The following is a 27,455-nucleotide window of genomic DNA, read 5'->3' as shown; positions in this document are numbered from 1 at the left end:
CTTGCCCTTCCTTTGCTTCTTCTTTACCTATCATCAACCAAACAAATGCCTCAAAGCCTTGCCATAATCACAAGATAATGCATTATTCATTGCATTAAATAATTCTTACATAAATCTCATGAAAATACTTGTAATTAACAATATTTGATTGAATCAAAGCATGCATACAATTCTCATCCAAATGCTTATTTATTGCCTAAGAAATACATGAAAACCAAGTAAAAACTAATGAAAAAGGCTTGTGAAACTAGCCTAAAATGGTTAGACATCACATGTCGCTGTTGTTTTTTTAAAAACCGACGTATGCCTCTTTCACTTCAGGTGAAGAGTTCAAAGAGTTCAATACCCGAATATGACAAATTATACCTACAGCCAATAAGCTTATATACACAAAAACAACATATATAAAATTAAATAAGATAATTTTAAATTATTATTTTCTTAACATTATTGTTAAACTTGTTGCTAGCTAGGCTACGAGGATACCTGATCGTATATACTTTGTTAACAAGCATAGGAAGAATTGATATAATCTGAGAGAATAATATAAATTAAAGAAAGTATTTGTGGAAAAATTGAATGATGATGATGGAAGTAAGCTAAGGTTGATCATATTGACTTCTGAGATATGTAAATGGTATATATTATGTGAAAAGTAACTAATTAACTCCCTTATTACACACCAACTTTAATTAATAATTAATCAATGTAGCAAACTTTGGATAAAAGTGGAGAATCCTACTGACATTTTCAGCTTGAATATTGCTTTAGGAATTTCCTGGAAATATTAATAAACCATAATAATGCTGAAGTTGTACAATCAAGTCATCATTTAATTTGGGATATAATAATCCATTATCGGGCTTCCAATACTGTAACACTTATTTCATTAGTTGAAAAACATTGTTGGTAGCTCGAAGAATCAACTGCTTGAAGAAGAGAAGTCTCAGTGAGGAAAGAAGGCTCCTTAGGTTGGGGCAAGGCAACCTCACTACCCAACATCATCACCACATTTGACATATTTGGTCTATCCTCAGGATTTTGTTGTACACATAGGAGACCGATGTGGATGCAACGCAATGCTTCTAATTCAACATAAGAATTCTCCATGTATGAATCAATTAAGTCTAGAGCCTTCTTTTCTTTCCATAATGTCCAAGCCTGAAACATGTGATTGGATGAATTGAAATAATCCATGTCGATCCCAAGATTTGTCACTTGTAATTAAGAAGGAACAAAAAACAAAATTTACTTACTTGTGCAATAAGATTTGCATCTTCATTTTCACGAGAAATCATTCTATTCTTTCTTCCACTTACTATTTCCAAAATTAATACTCCAAAGCTAAATACATCAGATTTAATTGAGAATAATCCATAAATAGCATATTCAGGAGCCATATAACCACTGAAATCATTAAAAAAAATTGTTTTAGTCATCATTGATAGAATTAAATATAAATTAGATTATATTATATACAAACTTACTATGTTCCAACAATTCTATTTGTATTTCCTTCAGTTTGATTTCCTCCAAATGATTTCGCCATCCCAAAATCAGAAATTTTAGGGTTTAACTCTTTGTCAAGCAATACATTGCTAGCTTTGAGATCTCTATGTATAATTCTTAATCGAGAATCTTGATGAAGATAAAGTAATCCTCGAGCAATTCCACATATAATGTTGAATCGGTTAGGCCAATCTAAAATAACTCTGCCATCCTTGTGACCTAGTTATACAACTAATAGTATTATTAACTCAGTGAAAACAATCATATATATAGAAATTGTTGGAAAAAAGGACATAAAAAAGTTATATGACAACAGAGAAAGTATTTTCTTAAAGGAAATGAACATAGAAGAGGATGTTAAGAAATTCAAACCAAAGATAAAATTGTCTAGGCTCTTATTGGGCATGTATTCATAGACAAGCATCTTTTCTCCATCTTGAATGCAACAACCAAGAAGCTTCACTAAATTGCGATGTTGAAGTTTAGCAATTAATAAAACTTCATTCATAAATTCTGTCAACCCTTGTCCAGAATTAGATCCCTGTAAAAGTCTCTTCACAGCAATATTTTGTCCATCAACTAGAGTTCCCTGTAACGTCTCACATAAAATTATATAAGATGATAAATATAACTATATAAACTCTTATGTTCATTATATCAAATCAGTATGTTGACAATTTACCTTATATACAGTCCCAAATCCACCTTTTCCAAGTTTATTGCTAATGGAAAAGTCTTCAGTTGCTTTTGCAATTGTAGCAAGGTCAAAGATAGGAAGATCCAAGTAGTCTTCATATGCATCATTATTCTTCTTAACTATAAGTACATAATAGTTTGACATTAAAATACATCTTCATCAGCACATTATTATATAGAATTAGTCCTTTGAAAGAATTGTGTGTATGTGTGTGTGATTATTGACGAAAACCACATTCATAATGATTTGCACTCTCTTGTCTATATAATTGTTATGTATCAAAATTAAAAATAGGAAAATTATAAACTCTAAAAAATTTGAGCCTAAAAGACAAGAGGTAAAACCGTAAAAAGATGGACTTCACCTTTCGTATTTATTCTAGTAGTTAAAAAGTTGGATACGATAGAAAAGACCTTAAAATTATTGCACTGTATAAGAGGAAAAGTGGGGAAAAAAAAAGACAAGTTAAAAATGGAAAATATATGTTGTTATATAATTATGTTATGTGTACACTAAAATATATTAAAATTGGTTATTAATATAAAATATACATTAAAATATAAATATATATTAAAAATAAATTAAATTAGGTATATTTATACATAAATATATTATTAACTGATTTTAGTATATATTATATATAAATAATATTTATATATATATATAAAGTTTAAATTATTAAAATTTATTATTATTTAATTATTAATTTAATTTTTTATTTAATAATTTAATAATATATTTTTAAATATTAATAATTAATTAATGATCAAGATAAAAAAGTTCCGATGATTGTCTGCATTCTTTGTAAGTTTGTATATATATGGAAACATGCAGGATATTATTACTTTATTAGCGTGCAAATAAATGTATTAGGTTGGACCGGTGAACATAACATTGAATAGGAATGATGCCTTTAAGTCTTCAACAGCATCCAATGTACAATGCCCACATATACTAATTAATTTTTTTTTTTTTGTGAAGACACATATACCAATTAATAACACAGTCAATCTTAGATGCTTTTAGAATAAATAAAAGAATTTATTTTCTCCTTTCAATTTATCTTTTCAAGTATGTTAAACTAATTTTTGTTATAAATATTTATTAAAAAAATACTATGTATATATTAAAATTAATTATTATATATTTATATATATAATTTATTTTTAATATTTATTTTATATCTTAATATATATATTTAATATTGATGACTAATTTTGATATATATATATATATATTTGTTATAATTATATTATTAATAATTTATTATTTAATTAATAAATCAGTACAAAACTATAATTTGTGCCGAGATTGCCTAACAATTTTTATTAATTAATAACAAACTTGACATTCTCATGTAATAATAATAATAATAATAATAATAATAATAATAATAATGATAATAATCTATTTATTACCTCTGCAGTTTATTATCCTCTGGCCAATGTAACCAAAAATCAGAAGCACCACAAGAACAGAGGCACTGGTACCGATGACTATCAGTCCTACCTTCTTCTTTTTGTGCCCTTCCTTCCCATCTTCGCGATTATTCAGTTCATGCAGAAACAATTAATTAGCTGACTCGGTTATGACTTATGAATCATCGAAAACTATATATATATATATATATATATAAGCATGTATAAGCATGCATGCTATCATGGAAATACAATAGAGTGAAAAACAATTAACTAACAATAATCAGCAACCTGCACTAAAAATCAGCTAATAACTATTATGACATGAGAGATCTTACCGATGACCGTTCGAATGTATATATCAGCACCGCCATCAGAAAACTCTTTGATATCGTCGAGAACACCGAACCACATCAAACAGCCACTACCACCTTCTCTAATATCTGAGTTTGCATAAGCCATACACGAACAATTCTCTCTGCATTTATCCCTGCATTCATCAAGATTCATCCTCTCATTCACCCAAGAACGCCGAGTATCTGGGTATTTCATTCCTCCAACTTTAGAAAACCCATTCTTATCATCTCTCTGACTACCCGTCTTATTATCCATGTTGCATCTCGATTGCTCATCAAGCAATGAAGAAGAACATCCTTCAGTCCAGTTCTGTGATGACTTTTGCTTGAACCCCTTCAGACACTGGCACGTTGAACCGCCACTTATGATGCTGCAATACGCATTTGGACCACAGTGATTATAGAGATCACACGCTTCTCTCGGTGAATGGGAAGAAAATTCCGTCCAACCCGAAGATCCGTCGTTCCACATGTAGCCGTGTCTGTTACCTAAGGTTTCGTTCATGACGAGTCTCAGTAAAAGTGACGACTTATTTTCAAGATTATACTTATACACAAAATACACTTCATTTTCGTTCGACACGAATTTATAACTAAAAAGGTTATTGGGCATCAATTCAGGTGTTCCACTGAAACGAAGACCATTCCATGGACCGACACGGTAGTACTCTTTCGAGCCCTTCAAGAATATTCCTTGGGGAAAACCCTCGAGCGAGATTCCCCAAGAAAGATTCCCCGGCGAGGGATCGTCCCAATTCTTCCAAGCAGTTAACCGCCGTTCAAGACCGGTTTTAAGATCCCAACCGAGCTTCATCCCCGGTAAGAGTGTATCACAAGGATAATCAAAGCTTTGCCAGACGTAATTCTTGGAATCTTGGTCACTCTCATCTCTAATAACAAGATTTCCAGAATCTAAGAGCTGAGCAATCGGATTCGAAAGGTTCATCTTTGTGGTGGAGTTTGTAGACCAAAAGACGGTTCCGTCCTTGTTGACAAGTTGAAGAATCCCTTCGTTGTTTATGTGGAGTATGCTAGTGTTGTCTTTGACAGGGTTGGATCTATTTGCAACCCAAACCACGGTTTTCAACGGAAGAATCTTGTACCAAATACCTAAGTAATGGTTTGAAGAACTTCCTGGGCTGAAAAACCCCATTTCAAAGGTTCCATTACTAGAAACCAATGTGTTTCCTTCATGAAGAGGCTGAACCATAGATATTGAATCCGTTGCGCTTGAGACATCACGAGGAAAGAATAAAGGAAGAACCATCCCTGTAAGTACGAAGAGAAATTGAAGATTGTTCATCATTGTACTGTTTCACTGTGAAAAGAGAGAAGATCGAGGGAGAGAGGTGAAAATAAAGTTTAATCATTACAACTACTTTTGAATGCTTTAATTTGTAGGCTCTCCAAATTAAATATGTAGTACATGCATGCATTTATCACTACATACAACATCAAATTGAAGAACTTGTCGAATTTTAAAGAATTTGTTAGATCTAGATGAGATTTATTGTTGTTTTTTATCATTTGTTTTAGAAATTTTTAATTTTCTTTTTGTATTTTTTATACTAGCTTTTTCTGTTTTGTTCTCTTCTCTTAGATTTAGGATTTCAAAAGTTGATTATTCTAATTTAATTTATTGGGAAATTCTATTTCTACAATTGTTAATCCAAATAGTTCCACTTAACTTTATTAGACCCCACGGTTTACTATGGAGTATCAGGAGTCAATAATGGAGTTGTATGAACATATCTAAATCACATAGTAATTTATGGAAAGCTTCAAAGACATCATTAATTGACCTAGAAAGCGATTGAGGGGACCTAAAAGGTACGCCACGACACAAACGTCTTGGCTTATCTAGTTATCTGATATTAAAACCATTCTAAATTTAGAATTATCCTTACGGTGATAATAGGTAAGGTGGATTTGAATTCAATTTTTAATTCTATTTTTGCAAGCTAAGAACATGCAAACTCTAATTTTATTTATTTTTAGTTGGTAGATATCCAACTCTATTTACATATTAATAAAAAGATGTAATATTATTATATAATTTAATAAATATATAAATTAAAAATTCAATACAAACAATATAATTATTTTATAAATAACATAAATATTAAACGTTCAATTTTACATAGTACGACAAACACAAAACAGAATATACAAATACGATGACCACGATATTAAACGCAAATACGGACACAGAACACTGATGAAAAAAGTAGTCGAACAAGGAACAAGAATTTTCAGCAAAAAAGACATAGAGTAAATTTTTAAAATGGTCCATGAATTTCAAATTGATATTCAATTTAGTCCTTGATTTTTTTAAATGACCAATTAAATTCCTTAAATTCAGAAACGTGCGTCTCCGTTAGTCCATCGCAGAAGTACCGTCTAAACGTTGCTGATGTGGAACGTTAACTATCATGTGGGAATTCCAGTTGTATGCTGATGTGTACCAAGGTTGAATTTGATTCAAATTGGTATCTGGAATTGCCTAATATTATACCCAAATTAGTCCATTTCAATTATAAAACCCTAATTGTCTTCCCTTCTTCGACTCTCCTTTTCTTCTTCGACCTCTCTTCTTCGCCCTAAAACCCAAATTGATTTCTTGTCTGTGTGAGTGCTGATGGGTGGTGGCGAGAGAAGTCAAAGTAGCTCAAGTAGGAACAACTTTGCAGGCAGACCTTATGGCAACAAAGGAATGCGCAATAGGGGAGGTAAGAATGCTGTTTTCTGTAATTGCGGGCTTCAAACGGTGATGAAGTACTCAACAATGGCAGAAAATTCTGGTAGACCATTTTAAGGTTGTCCGAACTATGAGGTAAGGTTATGGCTGTGAAGAAAATGTTAAGATGGTTTGAGTTTGAGTTTCGATTCACCTGCATTTTTTACTTTGCAGTATGGAATTCATTGTAAATTTTTTCGCTGGGCTGATGGATGTGAAGAACAAGTTTCTGCAACACCCATTCCACTAGAAGTTTTGCATGAGTTAAGTTGGAGGATGACAAGTTTGGAGAGTGATGTTAAGACCGTAAAGATGATGACAATGGTGCTGTTGACTTTTGTAGTTACTTTTGGTGTGTGTTTAGGTTTTAGTTTGTTGGGGTTTATATTCAACAAATGATGATTATGTTATGAAATTTTAAATTTCTTAAGTGGTATGTAATGTCTTGATGAAGATGGAATGAAATGAAATGAAACATGAATTTGACATGAGTTCAACTCTTGATGCTGCACTTATTCTGCTAAAATTGTGTTCAACTAAACCATAAAGAGATAAATCATAATATGAACTAAACCAAAAACTTCATTAATTTAACATAACTAATTTCGAAACATGGAACAAGTGTTGTTTGTGCTAAAGCACATTGTGCATAACATACTATCACAACCCAAAACATCATAGGCCATAACAACATTTAAAGGCCATGCATACAGGTTTCAAAGGTTACATTTCAAAAAGACAGAATTGTTTAACCATAGCATTCAACTACAACAATATGAACTCAAAAAGCCACTACACTTTGTGCTAGTTAGACATTTTTTTGGTGGGTTGAATCCTGGAGTTAGAACAAATTTCAAGAAGGAGGCCATTTTTTCAGAGGTTGCTGCACTAGCTCCTTGAATAGTCTCTCTTGAAATCTCAGTTGCATGTGGAGCAGCCGTAGCAGTAGCAGCAATGGATGAAGTTGTCCTCTTGACAGAGAGTTTGTCTATGCGTCTCTCACTTTTAGTTCTCAGATGCTCTTTCTTGGCATTCTTTTTAGTCTTTGCAGCCTATGATGTCAATAACAACAATACAAGTGTCATTATATGGATTTGTTTGTTTTCAGATTTATTAACTCAAGCTCTAATTTTGATTAATGTTTTTAATACTATTATTACCTGAGTTGCAGGTTCTTGTTCAGCTCCTAGACCCCTTTTAGCAGCAACTTCTGTTTGAGTATCAATTTGTCCTCCTTCAGCACCAACCTCACATTCTTCAATAACAACCTCACCATGTGGTTCACCATGCACTTCAAACATGACTTCAGCCACATTATGTGTTGCTTGCTTTTCCAATAACAATTGGGGTCGTATATATATATATATATCAGAGCTGTGCCGGTTGGCAAACAACTAATTGGTATGCTAAAACAGAACTAACAAACTAACATGATTTCATCGTCAACCAATATTAACTAACCAATTTATACAACTAGTTAAATTAAGTGTGGTCCACAATATGCATGACAAAAATTCATTTGATTGTAGTGCTTACACAATCTTACAGCTTTAATTTTAGATAATTGGAGGATCACCAAGCCACAACCTAAACAAGATCATAGAGTCACAAGTTCACAGTCAACACACATATAAAGACATGGCTTTACATGATTCTAGATCACCAATTTCGCATAACTTCCCCCAAACTCCATGATTAGAGGCGCATAGTTAATGTAAAAAATTTATGAGCACCGAGAAATATTAATCAAAAGATAGCAACAGCAATGATCAAGATAATCTGGCTGCACATCTTAATGCTATACACGATTCATGGTTCTCACACAAGCCTCTATTTTACCTATTCAATTTTAATGGCTATACATATGACCAAAAAATCATACAATGCTGCCAAGTAGAAACACTATGGACAAGATGAAAAGTAACTTCAAACCCTGATTATCACCAAACCAAAGCAAAATATAAACAAAGCAATTAAACACTGCAAAAGCTAAATTTAAAATTTAATGAAAGTCATTCCTCTATGAACAAAGACAGAAATAACATTGGAAGGAGAATTAAAGAGAATAGTAGAAGAATTTCATAAAATCACTAGCCTGAACCTAACTAATATATTGTTTGCAGAGAACCATGGGCCCTCATTCCCATCTAATAACATCTACTTTGGTTTATTGCTTAAACAAACAAATTCAAGGATAAAACCAGAGAAAACTAGAGTAGAACAGCATCAGGTACATAATAAATATTTGAAGCCTTTCTTCCAAGTTCTAAATAATGTACAAATAACTCGAAGTATTCGCAATATCTTGCAATAAAATACTTATCTACTTCCGCTACTCCTTGCTGGAGCTGGTGTCAGTTTTCTCTAGGACCGGTTGAATCCTCACATAAGATTTTCTGGTTAAAGTCTCCTTTCTTAGAGCAGTAACATATCGATCATTCGTGTTCTCCTTCCGCTGTAGCTCTCCAAGGTATTCTGCCAGTCTCTCTTTATTTACTTGTCCCATCATCTGATCCGAATTACAAAAAATCCAGCATCAATAATAACACAGAAAACTGAAGAGATAACTGAAAATTGCAAAGAACTAGAAATCAAACTATTTTTGTAATAAGAATGCATATATTTACTTCCTATTGACTATAACTTAAACCAGATTATGATTTATGTGGTTACAAGTTTTATATTAGAAACTCTAAACCCTAACATTTGCACCATCAACAACCACAACATTCTAAACCACTCCCTTACACATACAACAACGTATTCACACATAAGTATCAAGAACCCTCGATGAAATACAAAAAATGAAAGAGAATGATCAACTTGAACTATTACCTCTCACCGTTGGCAGTGTACGAAGGTGATGCTTCGTCGATAACTCCTTCACTGACCGGAGAGAACAGATTCTAAGGATGATCCTCGGCGAACAAACGTGAGTGGGAAGTATGGGAGAATGAACGGACAGAGAAGAAGAGAAAGCTTTTCTGAAGTTTTGGTGGGAAACATTAAAGTGAAAGGGGGGACCAACAAGAATTGTTTATTCAAAGGGGGAGAACTGGAGAAGGTGTTATTGGAAACGACGTCATTTTACACACTTAGGGCATCCACTCCTTAAACGACGTCGTTTAATGGAATGCCCACATGGCAGTTAACGTTTTCACATCAGCAACGTTTAGACGGCACTTTTGCGAGGGACTAATAGAGACGCACGTTTCTGATTTTAAGAGATTTAGTTAGTCATTTAGAAAAATTAAGGACTAAATTGAATACCGATTTGAAATTCAAGGACTATTTTAGGCATTTACTCAAAAGACATAAAAAGATTTAGAGAAGAAATTAAGATGAACTGCTGGATAGGGATAATCTCAATGAAGAGATTAGAATTTGTGTTATAATTTAATATTTATATATCACCAAATATAATTAGTTTTTATATAAACAAATGTATAATAATAACTTTGACTCAATTGTTAAAATTTTTTTACATTATGGTAGAAGTCCTTAATTCAAACTCACTTAAAATATATTTTTAGATAACATTACATATATAAAATTGATATCTACAGGTAGGATACATGTTACTTACTTCTAATGATCTCTTAGTGGTAAAATGAATTCAAATCATATATATAAGAGTTAAAATTATAATAATGTTATTTTATATGGATTTAGTGAGCAAGTATAATATAATAAATGATATTATTTGATGAATATAAAATTTATTATTTTAGACTAATAATTAATTAATTATATTTAAAAATGATAGTTATCAGTGACTAAGAAAAAGGGGTTGAATCTTAGCCATCTTTTTCTGAATATTACTTTGTGCCTTTTAGGATAGCTCCAGGAGATATTTCTGCTTTTTGTCTTATAACTGGTCAAGAGACATTTTCTTTTTGTCTCGTAACCGGTTAGGAGATATTTTTTAATTTTGTCTCCTATGAACAGAAACAGAAAAGGAGTAGAAGAAAAAGAGAGAATCACACCCAGAAGTATCCTGGTTCAGCTGCTAAGTGCAATGCAGCCTACGTCTAGTCTCCATCACAACAGTGACGGAATTTCACTATAATCAAACTTGATTACAAACACCAATTTCTTCCCTAGGAACTACCCATTCCTATTCAGGATAAGTCTAGAATCTATCCCCAAAACTGAACTTGACTTGGTCACCTACCAAGCTTTCAACCACAAAGTGCTAACCCAACTTGTAAGGAAACCCCCTCAAGATCATGACAACAAAACAGAAATACATACAAAGAATTTCTGAGATAATAATGGCTTTTTCTTTAACTCTCTGCCTTTTTTCACTCATTGAATTTTTCTTACAAAATCTCACATTTGTCTTTTACCAATGAAACACAGACAGACTCACTGAGAAAAAGAAATATTCAATGAAAGCCATGAAAGAGAAGAATAAACAGCTCAAAAAGCTATGGGAATCCGAATGTGTGCTCTCACTCATTGTCTCAACCCTTGGCCGTTCTCCCTTATTATAGAAGGGGAAGCTTTCAAGATTGAAAAGGTTCAACCGACCCAACTTCTTCTTCTTCAATCATCAAACCGGTTCGGACAGAGAGAGAAGAGAGGGAACCGAAAGCTAAAACCAACATGCAATTACCTCTCTCTCATCCCCTCTCATCAAGCTTCATTAATCTGAGCATTCCATCTTGACTTGGTCTCCAAGAAGGATTTTTGACCCTTGATGAACCCTTGATCATTGACAGCTCCATCTGCTCTATCTTCTGCCTCTTCCTCCACGTAGCTACAGTAGCTACCTCTTGTGATAGATGACCAGAAAGTAGAGACGAAGCATACCCTAGGAATTTTCTTCTCGGACCAAATTGGATCTTCCACTTTTTTAGGCATGGTGATCTTGAGACTTCTTTATCACATCTTACCATTAGTGGTAAAGATATCAGCCACCCCATACTATAGATCTTCCTTTTGCAAGAGTCATCATCACCTTGGCCTCTTGCTTGTACATAGCTTCTCTGCTTCTTCCTCTAATAACTTCTTCCATTTTTTTCTGATGGAAGTGACAATCTGAAAGCAAGAGAGAGAAGACAGAGACGAAAGAAAAGCTTTCAATGAGAGTAAAGAAGGAAATTAAAATGAGTTAATTATCCATTTTCTTCTCCGATGCCTTGTAACGTATGAAATCAATTAATGCCATCAAATCAATTGCACTTTCTCTTTTCTGTTTTCAAGGCATGCAATAAATCCAAGTTAATTAAAATTTGAATTCCATTACCCGTTGAAAAAGACATCCGTGAAAAGCATGCTTTTAAATTAATTAAAATTTGGATTCCACCAAAGTGAATTGGTAACCAAAACATGCTTCAATAAAATTGGGCCCCTTTGTTTTTGTGATCAACGTATGGCATCTTTGGGCTATTTCCTTTTTTATTTGTTTTATCAATATGGGCTTATGATATGGGCTTATCTTCATTTCAAATTTCAGCCACTTTATGTTTGAATTAATTTTGCACAAAGCTAAAATAATTTTTTGATCAAAGTGGACTGCTCTATCTTTTTGACCCAATAGAAAATTAATTTCTTCTTTCTGCACACTAATAAACATATCAAACAAACCATAAGAAGCATTAAATAAGACACTTAATTTTAATAATTTCTTAATTTATATTTTAATAATATTTGATCATTATTTAATTAAATATAAATTTTTTAAATTCAACAAAAAATATTAATTAAAAATATAATATTAAACTATTAAATTAAAGATATTTAATTACTGACTGAAACTATTATATAATATAAATTAATTTTTTTATAAACAATGAGACATAAAATCTAAAAAAAATGACAAAAATTATCTTAAAAATGTAATTTTAATGAAGTCTGCATAAAAATTTTAAAAATACATGAGAGAATAGAAAAAAAAAATTACATCTCAGTTAAAATTTATGTTTTTATTATGTCAGTCTATCTATACAAATATTTATTTTTTGAAATTTATGATGGATGTTTCAGTCAAAACTAACGCTTTTGTGAAGTATAACTCAATAATTTTTTAAAACAAAAACTTATTGCTATTTTAAAATCCACTTCCATACAAATATTCATATATCCATCATTTAAGACCAAGTTCTGACTCAACAAAAAACTTAAAATTCTATTAGAATCTTCATATAACTACCTAGATTCGCATTGTAATAAGCTAAAAAAAATTGTTCATAGTCTCTTAATATACTTTCGCAAGCCACCTTAGAACTAACTTTATTTTTTAATTTATTTTAGAGTAAATTTGTATTAAATTTCTCTAATGTATTAAAGGTAAGAAAAATCATATTGAAAAAATAAAAATTTTAAGTTAGCATTTTAATCTGAAACATATAATTATTTAATGAGTAGATTGTAAATTTGTAATGTTCATTTACTTTAGTTTATATATATAATATTTAAGTTAAGAATTTAACTAGCGTATACTCGAAAAATATATACCAATATTAATAAAAAATTTAAAATTTTATTTTAATATATATTAAAATTAAAATTTTATATATTTTTATAGAAATATTTTTAATTGATAATATTAGAATTTATATTAACTAATCCCTTTATATAATTTAACTGATAGTGAACGTGTTCCTTCAAACAAACATTGATATTTATTTAGAGTAAATAACTAAATTATTTTTCAAAATATTTTAGATGATTTAGAGCAGATATTTATATTTTCAAATTAATTGATTCTTTTGTCATTTTTAATAAATTTTTAATATACATATGAATAAATAAGTTTATAATAATTTTATTATAAAATAATTCAATTTTTAAAAATTTACTCTAAAATAAATTAGACTCTTTTAAAATAATAAAGAGATCAATTTATTTGACAGAAATAATTTTTGAAAATAAAAAATATCTTATCTAAATTCCTTGAGGACTTGTGCTTTTTGGTTTTGGTCAGGTAGGACTTTGTCTATTGCTATGTCTATTTTTATTTCTTCTTCCAGCTATTAACGCAATTAATTCTTCTGACAAAAACCGGGAGAAAAGGAAAATACAAGACAGTTGTTTTTTATTTTTATGATGGTATTTCTTAGTTGGATAAGTTAAGAATTAATTAGTTGCAATCGTGAATTTAAACTCTATTTAAAAATTTGTTATTAGTCGATGAGTTACTACATGCACAAAATGAAATTCAAACCTTCTAATACTTGTTCAATCTGACGAATAAACTCATCATCCAATTAATTCAAATTGGTTGCTAAGCAAAGATTTTTTTTTTGGTAATCGCCAAGCAAAGATTTCTATTCGCCCCTAGTTATCTCAAAACCAGCTACGATAGCATCTTCAAATCCAGTTACCACCAATAATGTCTCGGACTCTTGGGAGTTAATGATACCACGAATATGGTTGTCACAGCTCACAGGGCTATCAAAGGTATGTAGCTAGCTAGCCAGACCAATGTTTTCTTTTTTAATTTTTATTTTGGTCTGGGCCAGACCAATGTTTGTGTTGATTGTAGTTGAGGCTAAGAAGAATTTCTGGATTTTTTACGAGTGGGGATTTTTAACTTCTTTTTGGTCTATGGGGATTTTAAGTTTGAGCATTGTTGTAGTGTTCGCTTGTAAGGTTAGGACCAAGAAGAGAATATTGGGCTAATGATAACCTAACCAAATACTCCATTTTTGACCAAAAAAGGCACCAATACTCGGGGCCCATGTAAAAAAGCTCCTTTTAAATTATAAAAAATCATTTTATTATTATTTGATATAATTTTTAAAATTAATCTGTGACTTTCTAAAAAATTATTTATAGTATTTATAAAAAATAAAAAAAGTGATTTATCCTCTTCTAGAAGCTGTCTATTATTATAATTTTAAATAAAATATTTTTAAAATAACTTCTTATATTTTAAGTTTTTTTTTTTTTACTTTTCAGAAGGTTTAGTTAAGTTGCTTATTAATTTGGCTTTCAGTTTAGTTTTTGATATTAGAGTATAATTTTTAAATTTTTATTACTATTATATATAGGTGACCTTATATATATTGCTGAATTTTTATAATTATGTTAAAAATGTCATATATTATATTTCTGAAATCCCAAATAAATAAAATAAGAGCAAACTTAAAAACATAAACTCTATGCAACCCTTCTCATTGCAAGTCCTGGACACGGCAGTGTTTTTTCTTGCTAGCCATGGTTCTTCTAGATTGACTTGGAGTTTTCGGTGTTGACCTACCATTTAGTTCCGTTTCCCTTTCAAGTGTTTACTCCGTCACGCAAAGTCGTCAAACTAGTGACATCAACCAAATATCAATTTAACAACTAACATAAAAAATATTATGCTTCCAGTGAATTTTTGTAATATAAAAGTACAAACTTTTAGTGATTAATAATTTTAATAAATACTGTTAATTAATGTTTTATTATAGCAATTGCTTATGTAAAAATAATTAACATAATTTTCATGTAAAAATTATAACTGAAAAATATAAATACGTATTATACATTTATATATCAACATTTAATAACTTTTAATTATTATTTTTGTGAATTAAATAAATTAAAAAAATAAAAAAACTACTTAAATAGAGAGATAGTCTCATTTTAAAATTATTCTTAAATTCTTTCTAAAGAGAAAGAAATTTTTAGAGTTAAACCCAAAATGGTTTCCGAGATTGGCGTTTTGCACTGAAATCGTTCTTGAGATTCCAATTGCACCAATTACGTCTTTGAGATTGAAAAAAATGCACCATAGTAGTCCCTAGGGATGGCAACGGGTCCCATGGGGGCGGGGATATGCCCCCCGCCCCCCGCCCCCCGCCCCCGCCTCCATTATCCGTCCCCGTCCCCGTGACGGGTAACGGGAGCCCCATATCCGCCGGGGACCCGGGTCTCCGCGGATATCCGCGGATTTTTATAAAAAATAATAAAAATTGAAAAAAATTAGAAAAAAATTTAAAAAAAAGTGTATTGTATATAATTTAGTATTTTACTTACATCAATATCTACTTCAATATTATGAATTACATGTATAGCACTCAAATGCTTAACCAAAAATTCAAAATCAGTAAAATAATAAAAATTTCAGAATAATTATAACAAATGCTTATCCAAATCACAGTAATTATAATAGAAAAAGCAAACAAAGATAATGAAGATGATAACAAATGCTTAATTATAATCATATAATTATACTTAACCTAACTCAATAATTATAACAAATACTTAACAAAATTATAGTACACACAAATGGGGTATTCTAATCTTTTTACATAAACGGAGTTTAAACGGGTCTCCACGGGGCGGGGACCTCTATCCCCGCCCCCGCCCCGTTTAATATACGGGGCCCCGTCCCCCGTCCCCGCGGGTACAAAATCGTCCCCATATCCGCCCCGTGACGGGTAAATCCCCGCGGATACCCGCCCCACTGGGGATTTTTGCCATCCCTAGTAGTCCCTGACCCATTTTCCATTAACGACGTGATGACATGGCATGATGACGTGGATTGTAAGTGACACGTGTCACTTCATGATTTGGCCACGTGTAATGGTAGGATGATGTGGTGACCAGTGACACGTGGCATGCTGACGTGGATAGCTGTGCCACGTGTCACAATGTTATTTGGTCACGTGTCCAGTTGTGCCACGTGTCGCAACAGTATTCGTCCACGTGTCATCCATTATGCCATCGTTGTATATGCACCAAACTAGTCCCTTCACCAATTTTTTCTCATTTTTTTTAATTTAAAATTTTAATATCTTAGATACACTAATTTCAATTCTATTTTTTCATATATCGTTTAAATACAAGTACTTTTATAAAAAAATTTAAGATTTTAGTTTTAATTATATAATTTTTTTAATAATTTAATATTAGTAAATTTTGTAATATATAAGTATTTTATTATAAAAAAAATAATTATATGATTTATTAGACACATTTTTTTTATAAAAAAACATGTGTTTTTAACAAGAAATTAATAATTAAAATAAATATTTATTTTCTTATGAAATACACATTTTCGTTATGTATAAATGAGCTAGATTGAAGGCACTTCAACCACCTTCACTACCACTTTTGATCTCTGCAGTCTAGACGAAAGAGGTCGGAGATGATAATGAGGGAAGCTTGAAATGCCTTCACGTCAACTCTAAGACGGCGGCTATTAGAAGTATCCGCAAGAAAAAAAATATTTTATAAAAGTTCTGAAAGAGGTTGGAGATGGTAGTGAAGGTGCTTGAAAAGCCTTCACGTTAACTCCAAGTCGGCGAATAGGGTATTCGCAAGAGAAAAAACATTTTATAAAAACACTTTTATTTGAAGAACATGTGAAAAAATAGAATTGAAATTAATGCATTAAAAAATATTGAGAATTTTGAATTTATAGAAAAAAATGAGAAAAAATTGGTGAAGGGACAAGTTTGGTGCACGACATTCAATTTCAGGGACTAAAATGAGTCACTTAATGCAAAGTGATGGACTAATTTGGTGCATATACAACGATGACATAATGGATGACACGTGGACGAATACTATTGCGACACGTGGCACAACTGGACACGTGGCCAAATAACATTGTGACACGTGGCACAACTATCCATGTCAGCATGCCACGTGTCATTGGTCACCACATCATCCTACCATTACACGTGGTCAAATCATGAAGTGACACGTGTCACTTACAGTCCACGTCATCATGCCATGTCATCACGTCGTTAATGAAAAATGGGTCAGGGACTACTATAATGCATTTTATTCAATCTCAGAGACGTAATTGGTGCAATTGGAATATCAGGGACGATTTCAGTGCAAAACGCCAATCTCAAAGACCATTTTAAGGTTTAATTCGAAATTTCCATGATTAATTTTATTACTATTTTTGGTATAGCATCTGTTATTGTATTTACATCTTTCATAATTAAACGAAAGTCAACATGTCAATTCTAATGTATAATAACTTTTATTTTAAGCATCTACGAATTAATAAAACCAAAATTATTTTAAATTAATAACAAAATTAAATATTTTTATAAAATCTGTCTCATAAATAAGGGTAAAAAACCATAATAAGCCAACTGGCTCAAAAAATTACGTAAATACGCCAAAGCAAAAATCGTTTCAGCAATAAGCCATACCGTATTTTTATATAATTCGAACCAGGTTGGTTCGAATTCTATTTGTTAGTAAATCGAACCAGGTTAGTTCGAATTAGGGTTTTTTGTTGGTAATAAATCGAACCAGCCTGGTTCGAATTAAGAATGAAGGTAATTCGAACCATGGTGGTTCGAATTATAGAGAGAGAAGGTTTCCATGTAATTCGAACCAGCCTGGTTCGAATTACACCAATCATAGTTCGAACCAGGCCGGTTCGAATTAGTGTGAGACTGATTATGGACCAGGCAGATCCGATTCGGCCAAAGAGATGCGGGCTATGTCGCCAACCCGGACACAATTTAATAAGAAAAAATAAACACTAAACTGTTTCAAGATTCATTGATCATACAAAATGAATGTCGCAGAACACAAATAAAAAAAAAACATATGTAAACAGACTATAACATAACAAAAAAAGTACAAACCACTATGATACATGATTGAACTTTAAAGAAAAAAATACATAATTAAAGAAGCCATATTCATTACTACTCGCAACAATCAAACTAAAAGTCATGTGCTCTAATGTAAATAATGCTGACACTAACAACATGGGAAATAATCTAAATAACTCTAAGACTAGCAAGAAGCGCACTAATGTAGATAATGCTAACACTAACAACATGCATACTAATGGTGTCCTGTCTGAGACGAGCCTCCAACCTGTGGGCAACTACGTCGTGTGTGTCCGGGTTGGCGACATAGGCCGCACCTCTTTGGCCGATTCGGATCCGCCTCGTCCATATTCGTCCGTATCCTAGTGGATCTAGGACGACCCTCTCTGGCACGCCTCTTGTCAGGGTCTGGAATCACCGTGGGCCCGTCGTAAGGTGGCCAGAAGCCCTCCGGGATCGGAGGTGTGAATCCCATCCGATACACGTTGAACACCGAGCTAATCTGATAGACGCTGTGAACGTAAGAGGTCCAGGTGACCCGTGAGTATGCACAGCATGCAAGTGCGTGCTGACACGGGAAATGAAGAGCCTGGAAGTACCCGCAGTCACATGTCCGAGAGGCAAGTGATACTCTGTAAGTACCCAAGGAGAAAGAACCAGTCGGAGTGGTCTCTGCTACAGTGAACTCGGAGTTATCCCGGTCATACAGCGTCACCGTGAAGCACCTGGCCGTCCTCATGTTGGCCTCAATACACTTCACCAAATGCTGACTGAATTGTTGTCCTGTTCCCATCTGGGCCTCAGCCTCTCTCCCCTTGCGAACAAACAGTTCCGCAAGCCTACAATATGTTGCCTTCACCAGGGATGCTACAGGGAGATTTCTGACCCCCTTCAGGATAGAGTTCACACACTCGGAGATATTCGTCGTCATGTGACCGAATCTCCGCCCCTCATCACGATGCTGAGTCCACAACGAATAATTAATCCGGTTCGCCCACTCACACATCGCCGGATCTTCAGATCGCAGGATATCAAACCAGTAATCAAATTCAACCTCGGTCTTCGCATATGCCGCGTTCACTAGTAGCCTCCTAGCGTCTTTGCCCTTGAAAGTTAGGGCAAAATTAGCTGCTACGTGTCGTATGCAGAATGCACGGTACGCAGATGGCGGTAGCCAACCGCCGTCAGGGGCCTCAAGCGCAGCCTTGATGCCGTTGTGCCTGTCCGATATAACCAGCAGACCGGGCTGCGGGGTCACGTGCTGTCGAAGGTGCGACAAAAAGAATGTCCAGGATTCCGCATTCTCACCCTCTACTAGTGCGAATGCGACAGGTAGAATGTTCGAGTTCCCGTCCTGTGCAATCGCGATGAGCAACGTCCCCCCATACTTCCCATACAGATGTGTGCCGTCAATGCTCACTAGCGGCTTGCAATGACGGAATGCCTCGATGCATGGCGGGAAAGTCCAGAAAAGCCTGTGAAAGTACGCTTGAGACTCGTCCACTTGTCCTCCAACTCGAACCGGGGTCGTCTTAAGGACGACAACACTACCAGGCATCGTCAGCTGCACACCCAACACCCACCTAGGCAGGTCGTTGTAGGACTCATCCCAGTCACCGTAAATGATGGCAATAGATTTCTGCTTCGCCATCCAAACCCTCCGGTAAGTCGGCCTAAAACCGAAGTGCGCTGCCGTGGCGTTCAGGAGCACCTTGATGCTCACGGATGCATCGGCCCTAACCATTGGCATGATGAACGCCGAAATCACATGATAATCCAAACTCCTGTGGTCACTCGAGATGGATGTGGCCAGGCAAGTGTGAGGTCCATTGTACCGTTTGACCTCCCAAATGCCCTTGCGCTTCCGGAGACTCAGTCGAATCAACCATGTGCACCCATTCCCAAACTCGGAACACTTGCCCACATAGCGGCGGTGATCGGACTCCACCACCTTGTACTGTACCCCTCGCCGGATGCTGTAAGTCTTCACACTTAAAAGGGCCTCATCTTTATCCTGGAATTGCTGACCAACCTGGAACTCTGTCAGACCAGTAGTCCCTTCCGCATCTCTAGCTCCGAATCCAACAGCATGCCCTAAAACCCCCTCATGTCTCATGGCGTCCAAGTCCAACGAGGAAAAATGTGGTGGATACTGCTGTGTGCCAGAGCTAGAACCACCTACCTCCAATGCAGGCCCGGTCGCTCCAATATCATCAGCGCTATCATCGTCAATCATATCCGGCTCGACGTCATTCTCCTCTTCATCGTCCAAAAAACCGTCGCCTACGCCAACAGGTGCAACTCCCAATAAAGCGTTCGGCAAATTTTCCCTTTCCACTACCTCGTCGCCATCGGTGCCATTGAGGTCAACAGCGAAAGATGGGGAGGCGACATGTTGGACCACTGGTTCGTACACAAGGACGGACGAGGAAGCAACGGCAGGCCGGGAACTAGAACCTGCTGGATTCGCTATAGTGTTCGTATTCCTGTTCGAACCGCTGGAGCTGGATACAACATCAACCAGCCGTGCCAACAACTCCGGTGTCCTCACCTCCGAAAACTGCCGCCGACAAAGAAACATTACTTGCAAGTCCACATCATTATTAATCGTGAAGCAATCATACTTCACCGTATTCTGTAGCACCGTGACTGGAATGCGATAGAAAAACTTCTTTACCCGCTTCGCACCCTCCAGCCCGAGCTTCATTAGTACAGCGCTAACAAGGTCATCATAACTCGTCGTAGATGTTATGACAATACATAGAGGATTCTTATCTGTGAACTTTACTCCGGAACGAGTTTTTCTATTAACAGATCCTTTGTGGTGCACCAAAACCACAAAACTCTCCTCACTAGCCATCCTATTCCCTCTAATGAGACTAATTCACGTTTGGAACCATATATATACAGCTCAGTCTCACACTAATTCGAACCGGCCTGGTTCGAACTATGATTGGTGTAATTCGAACCAGGCTGGTTCGAATTACATGGAAACCTTCTCTCTCTATAATTCGAATCACCATGGTTCGAATTACCTTCATTCTTAATTCGAACCAGGCTGGTTCGATTTATTACCAACAGAAAACCCTAATTCGAACTAACCTGGTTCGATTTACTAACAAATAGAATTCGAACCAAATTATATAAAAATACGGTCTGGCTTATTACTGAAACGATTTTTGCTTTGGCGTATTTACGTAATTTTTTGAGCCAGTTTGCTTATTATGGTTTTTTACCCCATAAATAATATCTTATTAACTCATATCTCATTGACTCACATCTCATTGGAATCTCTAACAAGTGATTATAAATTATTTTGGTGATTATATATATTATACTTTGATTAATTGTGTGTGAGAAAAACATGCTGCGCATTGAAGCTCATTGTCCCAGTGAAGAGCCGTCCAGCCATTTTCCAAATTTTGTAATAAATAAAAAAAAAATGTGAACATGCCACGAAGCAGTGAGACCACAAAATCAATTGCCGTACTAAAACAAGACAAAATGGAATCAAAATTCCCCATGTGGACGATTCTACCCCTGAAGACAACCTTCGAGGAAAGACCTCATATGAAAGTGCAACTGAACTCCCAACTCCAAAGTAAACCGTGTGTGTTCTGTATCTGACCAAGTTTATATTATTATTTTTATTTTATTTGCCCCATTTTCTGTTTGCTTAGTTGTCTTCAATGAATCTATGCCCCATTCTTCATTCCCCTCTCTTTCTTGGAAATTCTACTCAACATTCCTAATCTCTCTATATATACTCATACCTTCACTTTTTCATTCACCATACTCATACCTTCAATAACCAATTAACCATTTATTTTTCTCTCTTCTTCAAGTTGGTAGTTTAATTTGATTTATTTATGGCTGCACAAAACTCTCAGACTCAGTTCCAAGATTACTTGCCCTTCATGGCCAACAAGCTTGGTGGGGATGGCCTAATTGATGAGCTATGCAATGGTTTCAATCTCTTGAAGGATTCAGATAAAGGGGTTATAACGTTTGAGAGCCTCAAGAAGAATTCAGCTTTGCTTGGCCTTCAAGGGTTGAGTGATGAGGACCTTAAGTCAATGGTCTTGGAAGGGGACTTTGATGGTGATGGTGCACTCAACCAGATGGAGTTCTGTGTTTTGATGTTCAGATTGAGCCCTGAACTCATGGAAGGTTCAAAGTTGTGGCTGGACCATGTTCTTCAACAAGAACTCCAAGATTATTCTTTCTAATTTTTTTTTCCTTTTTACAATTAATTTTAGTCATTTGGGGCTAATTTTATTTTACCATATCTTTGTGTAAGAATTGAAAGAGAAAGATGTGAAATTAAATGAAATGACAGAGGACGTGATTCATTTTGATATGTTATTTTCAGCTCAATACAATTATTGCTATGCTTAAAACTGCTAACAATAAATCAATACCCCTTTTCAGATCTGAGAAATTTATGGTTTGGTTTGGTACAATTTCTGATGCTGGCCTTGATAAAAAAGCTGTTATGAACTGGTTGTGAATTAGTCCAAATTAGCAGCCACCTATATAGACTTGACTCAACTAATCACAGAAAAAAAAGTAAATAAGAGAGAGAACACCAATGAAAATAAAAGAGGGTTATTAAATATTTGTCACTCAAAACTTTAATAGGCTTTGCAGCTCATAAGGGAGAGTTATTTTCAAAAGCTGTATTTTGGTTTGGACTTTTCAACTCCATTATGCCCTTTATTGACTTCTTTGTGGACTAATTCTTAATGCATATTGAATTATTGATGCATCATTGCATCAAGAACAGCAATTGGCATATATGTATATATTTATTTGTTTGATTCATCTTGTGCTTCTAGAATCTAGAATGAAAAAATCTGGACAATACCTAGGAAATATTTGAAGAAGCTATAACAGAAAGTGACTCCTGACATGCAAAATTTCTCAACTGTCCATATAGTTACATATTTCCTTAATTCTAGAATCTGTATCATTATCAAGATTGGAAAAAGAATCAAACTTACTTTATGGCCTTTGAGGTTCACTACTAACCTGTGAGGCAAGTAAAGTTGATACTGATATGATATGACAGGATGAACACACAGATATTCTTCAAAGTGCATACCAACTCCTGATTTTTAGACAGTATCGGTGCCTAAAGGGAAAAGTTTAACACAAATATTTCTACCTGACAAATAAAATATGCATATAGAATAAATTGTGAAATTCCCACTAGCCATTCATGAATGTCAATTCAGAGATTAGGTGCATTTCATTTCAGAATTGTACCTGCTGCAGTTATTTATTTATTTATCTAATTGAAAACCACCTACTTATGTTTATTTTTCTAATATATTCTTGATGTTCAGTTGTTTCAAACAACTTTACTGTGGTAAGTCATCAACTTTTTCCTTTCAGTGCATTTTAGTGTTGACTTGTTTCCACTCATTGACTCCAACGTTTTTCATGTAGCATTTTCATACTAAAATAGCAGAAGATATTTTAGAATACCACAAGAATCTCAATCTCTTGCAGCCATTTTTTCCAACATCCGAAGAGGATCTGATGTCAGAATTATAGGAAGGTTGCGTCACGTTTTTCATGGTAGCAAGAACAGACAAAACTACACACATTGATACGTCACAAGTTTCAACCAAAGTCCAAAACACTGAGTCAGGAGAGAGAGCGAGAGAGAGAGAGAGAGAGAGTTTCATTTCATGTTCTTAACCTTTCTATCTATCTGTCTTTTCTTTTCTTTTCATTTTGATAGAAATCTTTCTTTTCTCTTTTCTATCAAAGCTTATGGATAATCAGGACAATCAAAGTTTGAAGAAGAATCATCTTCCACTATTCTTGCTTCTTCTCAGTGAGATTCTCTTGTTCTCTCAACATATCTCAAGTGAAACTGATTCTATTTCCATGTCTCAGCAACTTCCTGAAGGGAAAACCTTGGTTTCACAAGGTGGAAGCTTTGAATTTGGTTTCTTCAGCCCCGGAAGTTCTGAAAACCGTTACTTGGGGATATGGTACCATAATATTCCAGTAAGAACAGCTGTTTGGGTTGCAAATAGAGCCAACCCTGTCAAAGAAAAATCTAGCATGCTGCATATAAACAATGAGGGAAATCTTGATCTAGTTAACCAAAATGGCAGTGTAATTTGGTCAGCAAAGTCAACAAAGAAGGCGCAGAGTCCAGTTCTTCAGCTCTTAGATTCCGGGAATCTAGTTCTGAGAGATGAAACTGACCAAGATCCTGAACAGTTTCTATGGCAAAGCTTTGATTACCCTTGTGACACACTCTTGCCAGGAATGAAGCTAGGATGGGACCTTAAAACTGGTCTAGAGAGGCGTGTAACGGCTTGGAAGAATTGGGATGATCCATCACCAGGTGATTTTTCTTGGGGTATCTCAATTCTAGGTGTTCCTCAAGTTATGATGTGGAAAGGCTCTGATGAATTCTATCGTGGCGGTCCATGGATTGGTATTGGATTCAGCGGTGCACCGGAGTTGAAGACTAATCCGCTTTTCGAGTTCAAGTTTGTATCCAACAATGATGAAGTTTACTACACATTCAATCTCACAAATAAGTCTATGATTTCAAGAGTTGTTATGAACCAAACATTGCTTACTCGCCAGCGATATATTTGGATTCAAGATGCCAAATCTTGGAGGCTATATGCTTCTGTGCCTAGAGATAACTGTGACTCTTATAGTCTCTGTGGTCCTAATTCAAATTGTATCATAGCTGATTCGCCAGTGTGCCAGTGTTTGACAGGTTTTGAGCCTAAATCGCAGCAGAGTTGGGACATGATGGATTGGACTCAAGGATGCATACTCACTGACAAATTGAGCTGTAATGATACCAGCAAAGATGGGTTTATGAAATTCAGTGGATTGAAGTATCCAGATACTTCACATTCTTGGGTCAATCAGAGTATGAATCTTAATCAACGCAGGGGTGAATGCTTGAAGAATTGTTCCTGTAAAGCGTATGCGAATTCAGATGTTAGAGGAGAAGGTAGTGGCTGTTTGATGTGGTTCAGTGAGCTCCAAGATATTCGACAGTTTTCTGGTGGGGGTGGTCAAGATGTTTATATTCGAATGAAAAGCTCGGCTATAGGTAAGATTCTTGATCCCTTCATGTATTCATTACCGTATTCTTTTCAAGGAAATACTTGTAATTTAGTCACAGGTACCAAAAAGAACCGTATACTAGTCCTCATGCTAGCTTTCTAGTAACTATGGTTAGGATTTAGGAAGTTAGAAATGATTTTTGACTCTGCTGTGTTTCTCTGCATTTGCCTTAAACTTTTCTTTCTTTCTTTTATTTTCTTCATAACTGACTTTGCTCTTTTATGCTTAATTCATGAAGGTAGGAGAGGTCATAACATGAATTTGGCAGTGATATTAATCAGCCTTGCCTCAGTAATTGTGGTGTCTCTGGTTTTGTACTTTATAGGCAAGAGAATCATAAGCTTAAGAGGTAGCTTTCTTACTATTGGCTTAACATTTTAATGTTTATGTGCTTGTGGTTGTGGTGCTTGTTAATTGCATATTGTTGATCATTATGGATTTACTACAGCTAAGAACACAGAGAAGAAGTTATTGGTGGAGAAACATGATGATGAAGGTGATAAAGAAGATCTAGAGCTTCCAATCTTTGATCTTGCTACAATTGTCAAAGCAACTGGTGACTTCTCATTCAGCAATAAACTTGGAGAAGGTGGATTCGGAACCGTATACATGGTAACTACGAATCTTGTTGAGTTTATAACTTGTTAATTAAGTTATATGTTGATTATGTGATTATTATGTATGAAAAACTATAGGGTACCTTAGCAGATGGACAAGAAATTGCTGTGAAGAGACTCTCACGGAGTTCTGGACAAGGATTGAATGAATTTAAGAATGAAGTGATATTGATTGCTAAACTTCAGCATCGAAATCTTGTTAAGCTTCTTGGATGCTGTATTCAAGGAGATGAGAAGATGCTTGTCTATGAATACATGCCTAACAAAAGCCTAGACTCGATTATCTTTGGTATGAATATCTTCCCTTTTCTTTTTAAAAGTGTACTTTTCCATTGTCTTCATAACATTTGAATATATTTGTTGGGATTGAGTTAATAATACTGCTGTTCTTGACAGATCATGCCAAAAGTAAAGTTTTAGATTGGTCTAAGCGCTTCAACATCATTTGCGGAGTTGCGCGGGGACTGCTTTATCTTCATCAAGATTCTAGGTTAAGGATAATACACAGAGATCTTAAAGCGAGTAATGTGTTACTTGACAGCGAGTTGAATCCCAAAATATCTGATTTTGGCATGGCTAAAACTTGTGGAGGTGATCAAACAGAAGGAAATACAAATAGGGTGGTTGGAACATAGTAAGTTAACATCACAATATATTTTGTAACTTTCATCTATTGCTGCCTAATAACAATCTCTACAATTATTTTTTTTCTAATATTTCCTTTTAGCGGCTACATGGCACCTGAATATGCTATTCATGGACTATTCTCAGTCAAATCCGATGTCTTTAGCTATGGCGTATTACTTTTGGAGATAGTAAGTGGTAAAAAGAACAGAGGATTTTCTCAATCAAAGAACTATATAAACCTTATCGGACATGTAAGTGGGAAAAAAAAATAGTAGTTTTACTTTTTCCTTGTTGCAATTAACAAACCTTAATTGATAATGAAATGTGTTTTAAATGTTTTAGGCATGGATATTGTGGAAAGAAAACAGGCCACTAGAGTTGATTGATCCTTGCATGGAGAATTCATGTGATTTATCAGAAGCATTGCGTTGCATCCACATAAGTCTTCTATGTGTGCAACAGAACCCTGAGGATAGGCCAACAATGTCAAATGTGGTTGTGATGCTGGGAAGTGAGGGTCCCTTGCCCCAACCTAAGGAACCTGCTTTCCTCACTGAGAAGTACTCTTTTGAAGTAGATTCTTCTAGCAAACAAATATCTTCTTCTACCAATGAAATCAGTGTTACTATGTTAGAACCTCGTTAGTGGATCATTTATGTAACACCAACTTAGATCTTTGTGTTGTGCACATTATGTTGTGTTTTAGTAGTACCACTTATTCTACTTTGATATGCACACAATTGGGAATGGAACTATAGATGTAGCATTTGTATATGTAAGTGGTGTTTTTCTTAGATTTCCATTGTATTTGTAATTGAATTAGCTTATTTTGTCTTTTCTTTGTTTTTATAATATAGGT

The 27,455-nt window shown here is 34.5% G+C and overlaps 3 protein-coding genes across 3 annotated transcripts; 2 read left to right on the top strand and 1 right to left on the bottom strand.

The window, feature by feature from the left end:
• Positions 1–673: 673 nt before the first annotated feature.
• LOC130944556 (G-type lectin S-receptor-like serine/threonine-protein kinase At4g27290) lies at positions 674–5,350 on the bottom strand. The gene is made up of 7 exons (XM_057872917.1): positions 3,963–5,350; positions 3,625–3,744; positions 2,192–2,325; positions 1,882–2,098; positions 1,488–1,728; positions 1,257–1,407; positions 674–1,161 (listed from the first exon to the last, which is right to left on the bottom strand). Exons 1-7 carry the CDS (start codon positions 5,284–5,286, stop codon positions 856–858), a joined length of 2,493 nt encoding a protein of 830 aa, XP_057728900.1. The 5' UTR covers positions 5,287–5,350; the 3' UTR covers positions 674–855.
• A 16,658-nt stretch (positions 5,351–22,008) lies between these two features.
• On the top strand, positions 22,009–22,597 carry LOC130944327 (calcium-binding protein PBP1-like). Its single transcript, XM_057872605.1, has one exon. It carries the CDS (start codon positions 22,109–22,111, stop codon positions 22,466–22,468), a length of 360 nt encoding a protein of 119 aa, XP_057728588.1. The 5' UTR covers positions 22,009–22,108; the 3' UTR covers positions 22,469–22,597.
• Positions 22,598–22,764: 167 nt separating this feature from the next.
• LOC130944322 (G-type lectin S-receptor-like serine/threonine-protein kinase At4g27290) lies at positions 22,765–27,455 on the top strand. The gene is made up of 8 exons (XM_057872600.1): positions 22,765–23,610; positions 23,691–25,338; positions 25,591–25,701; positions 25,801–25,964; positions 26,048–26,258; positions 26,366–26,603; positions 26,697–26,847; positions 26,939–27,455. Exons 2-8 carry the CDS (start codon positions 24,021–24,023, stop codon positions 27,239–27,241), a joined length of 2,496 nt encoding a protein of 831 aa, XP_057728583.1. The 5' UTR covers positions 22,765–23,610; positions 23,691–24,020; the 3' UTR covers positions 27,242–27,455.

Source organism: Arachis stenosperma, chromosome 8, assembly GCF_014773155.1.
Source record: "Arachis stenosperma cultivar V10309 chromosome 8, arast.V10309.gnm1.PFL2, whole genome shotgun sequence".
NCBI classification, from domain to species: domain Eukaryota; kingdom Viridiplantae; phylum Streptophyta; class Magnoliopsida; order Fabales; family Fabaceae; genus Arachis; species Arachis stenosperma.
Note: the sequence above shows the minus strand (reverse complement) of the source record. Positions and strands in the feature narration are given on the sequence as shown.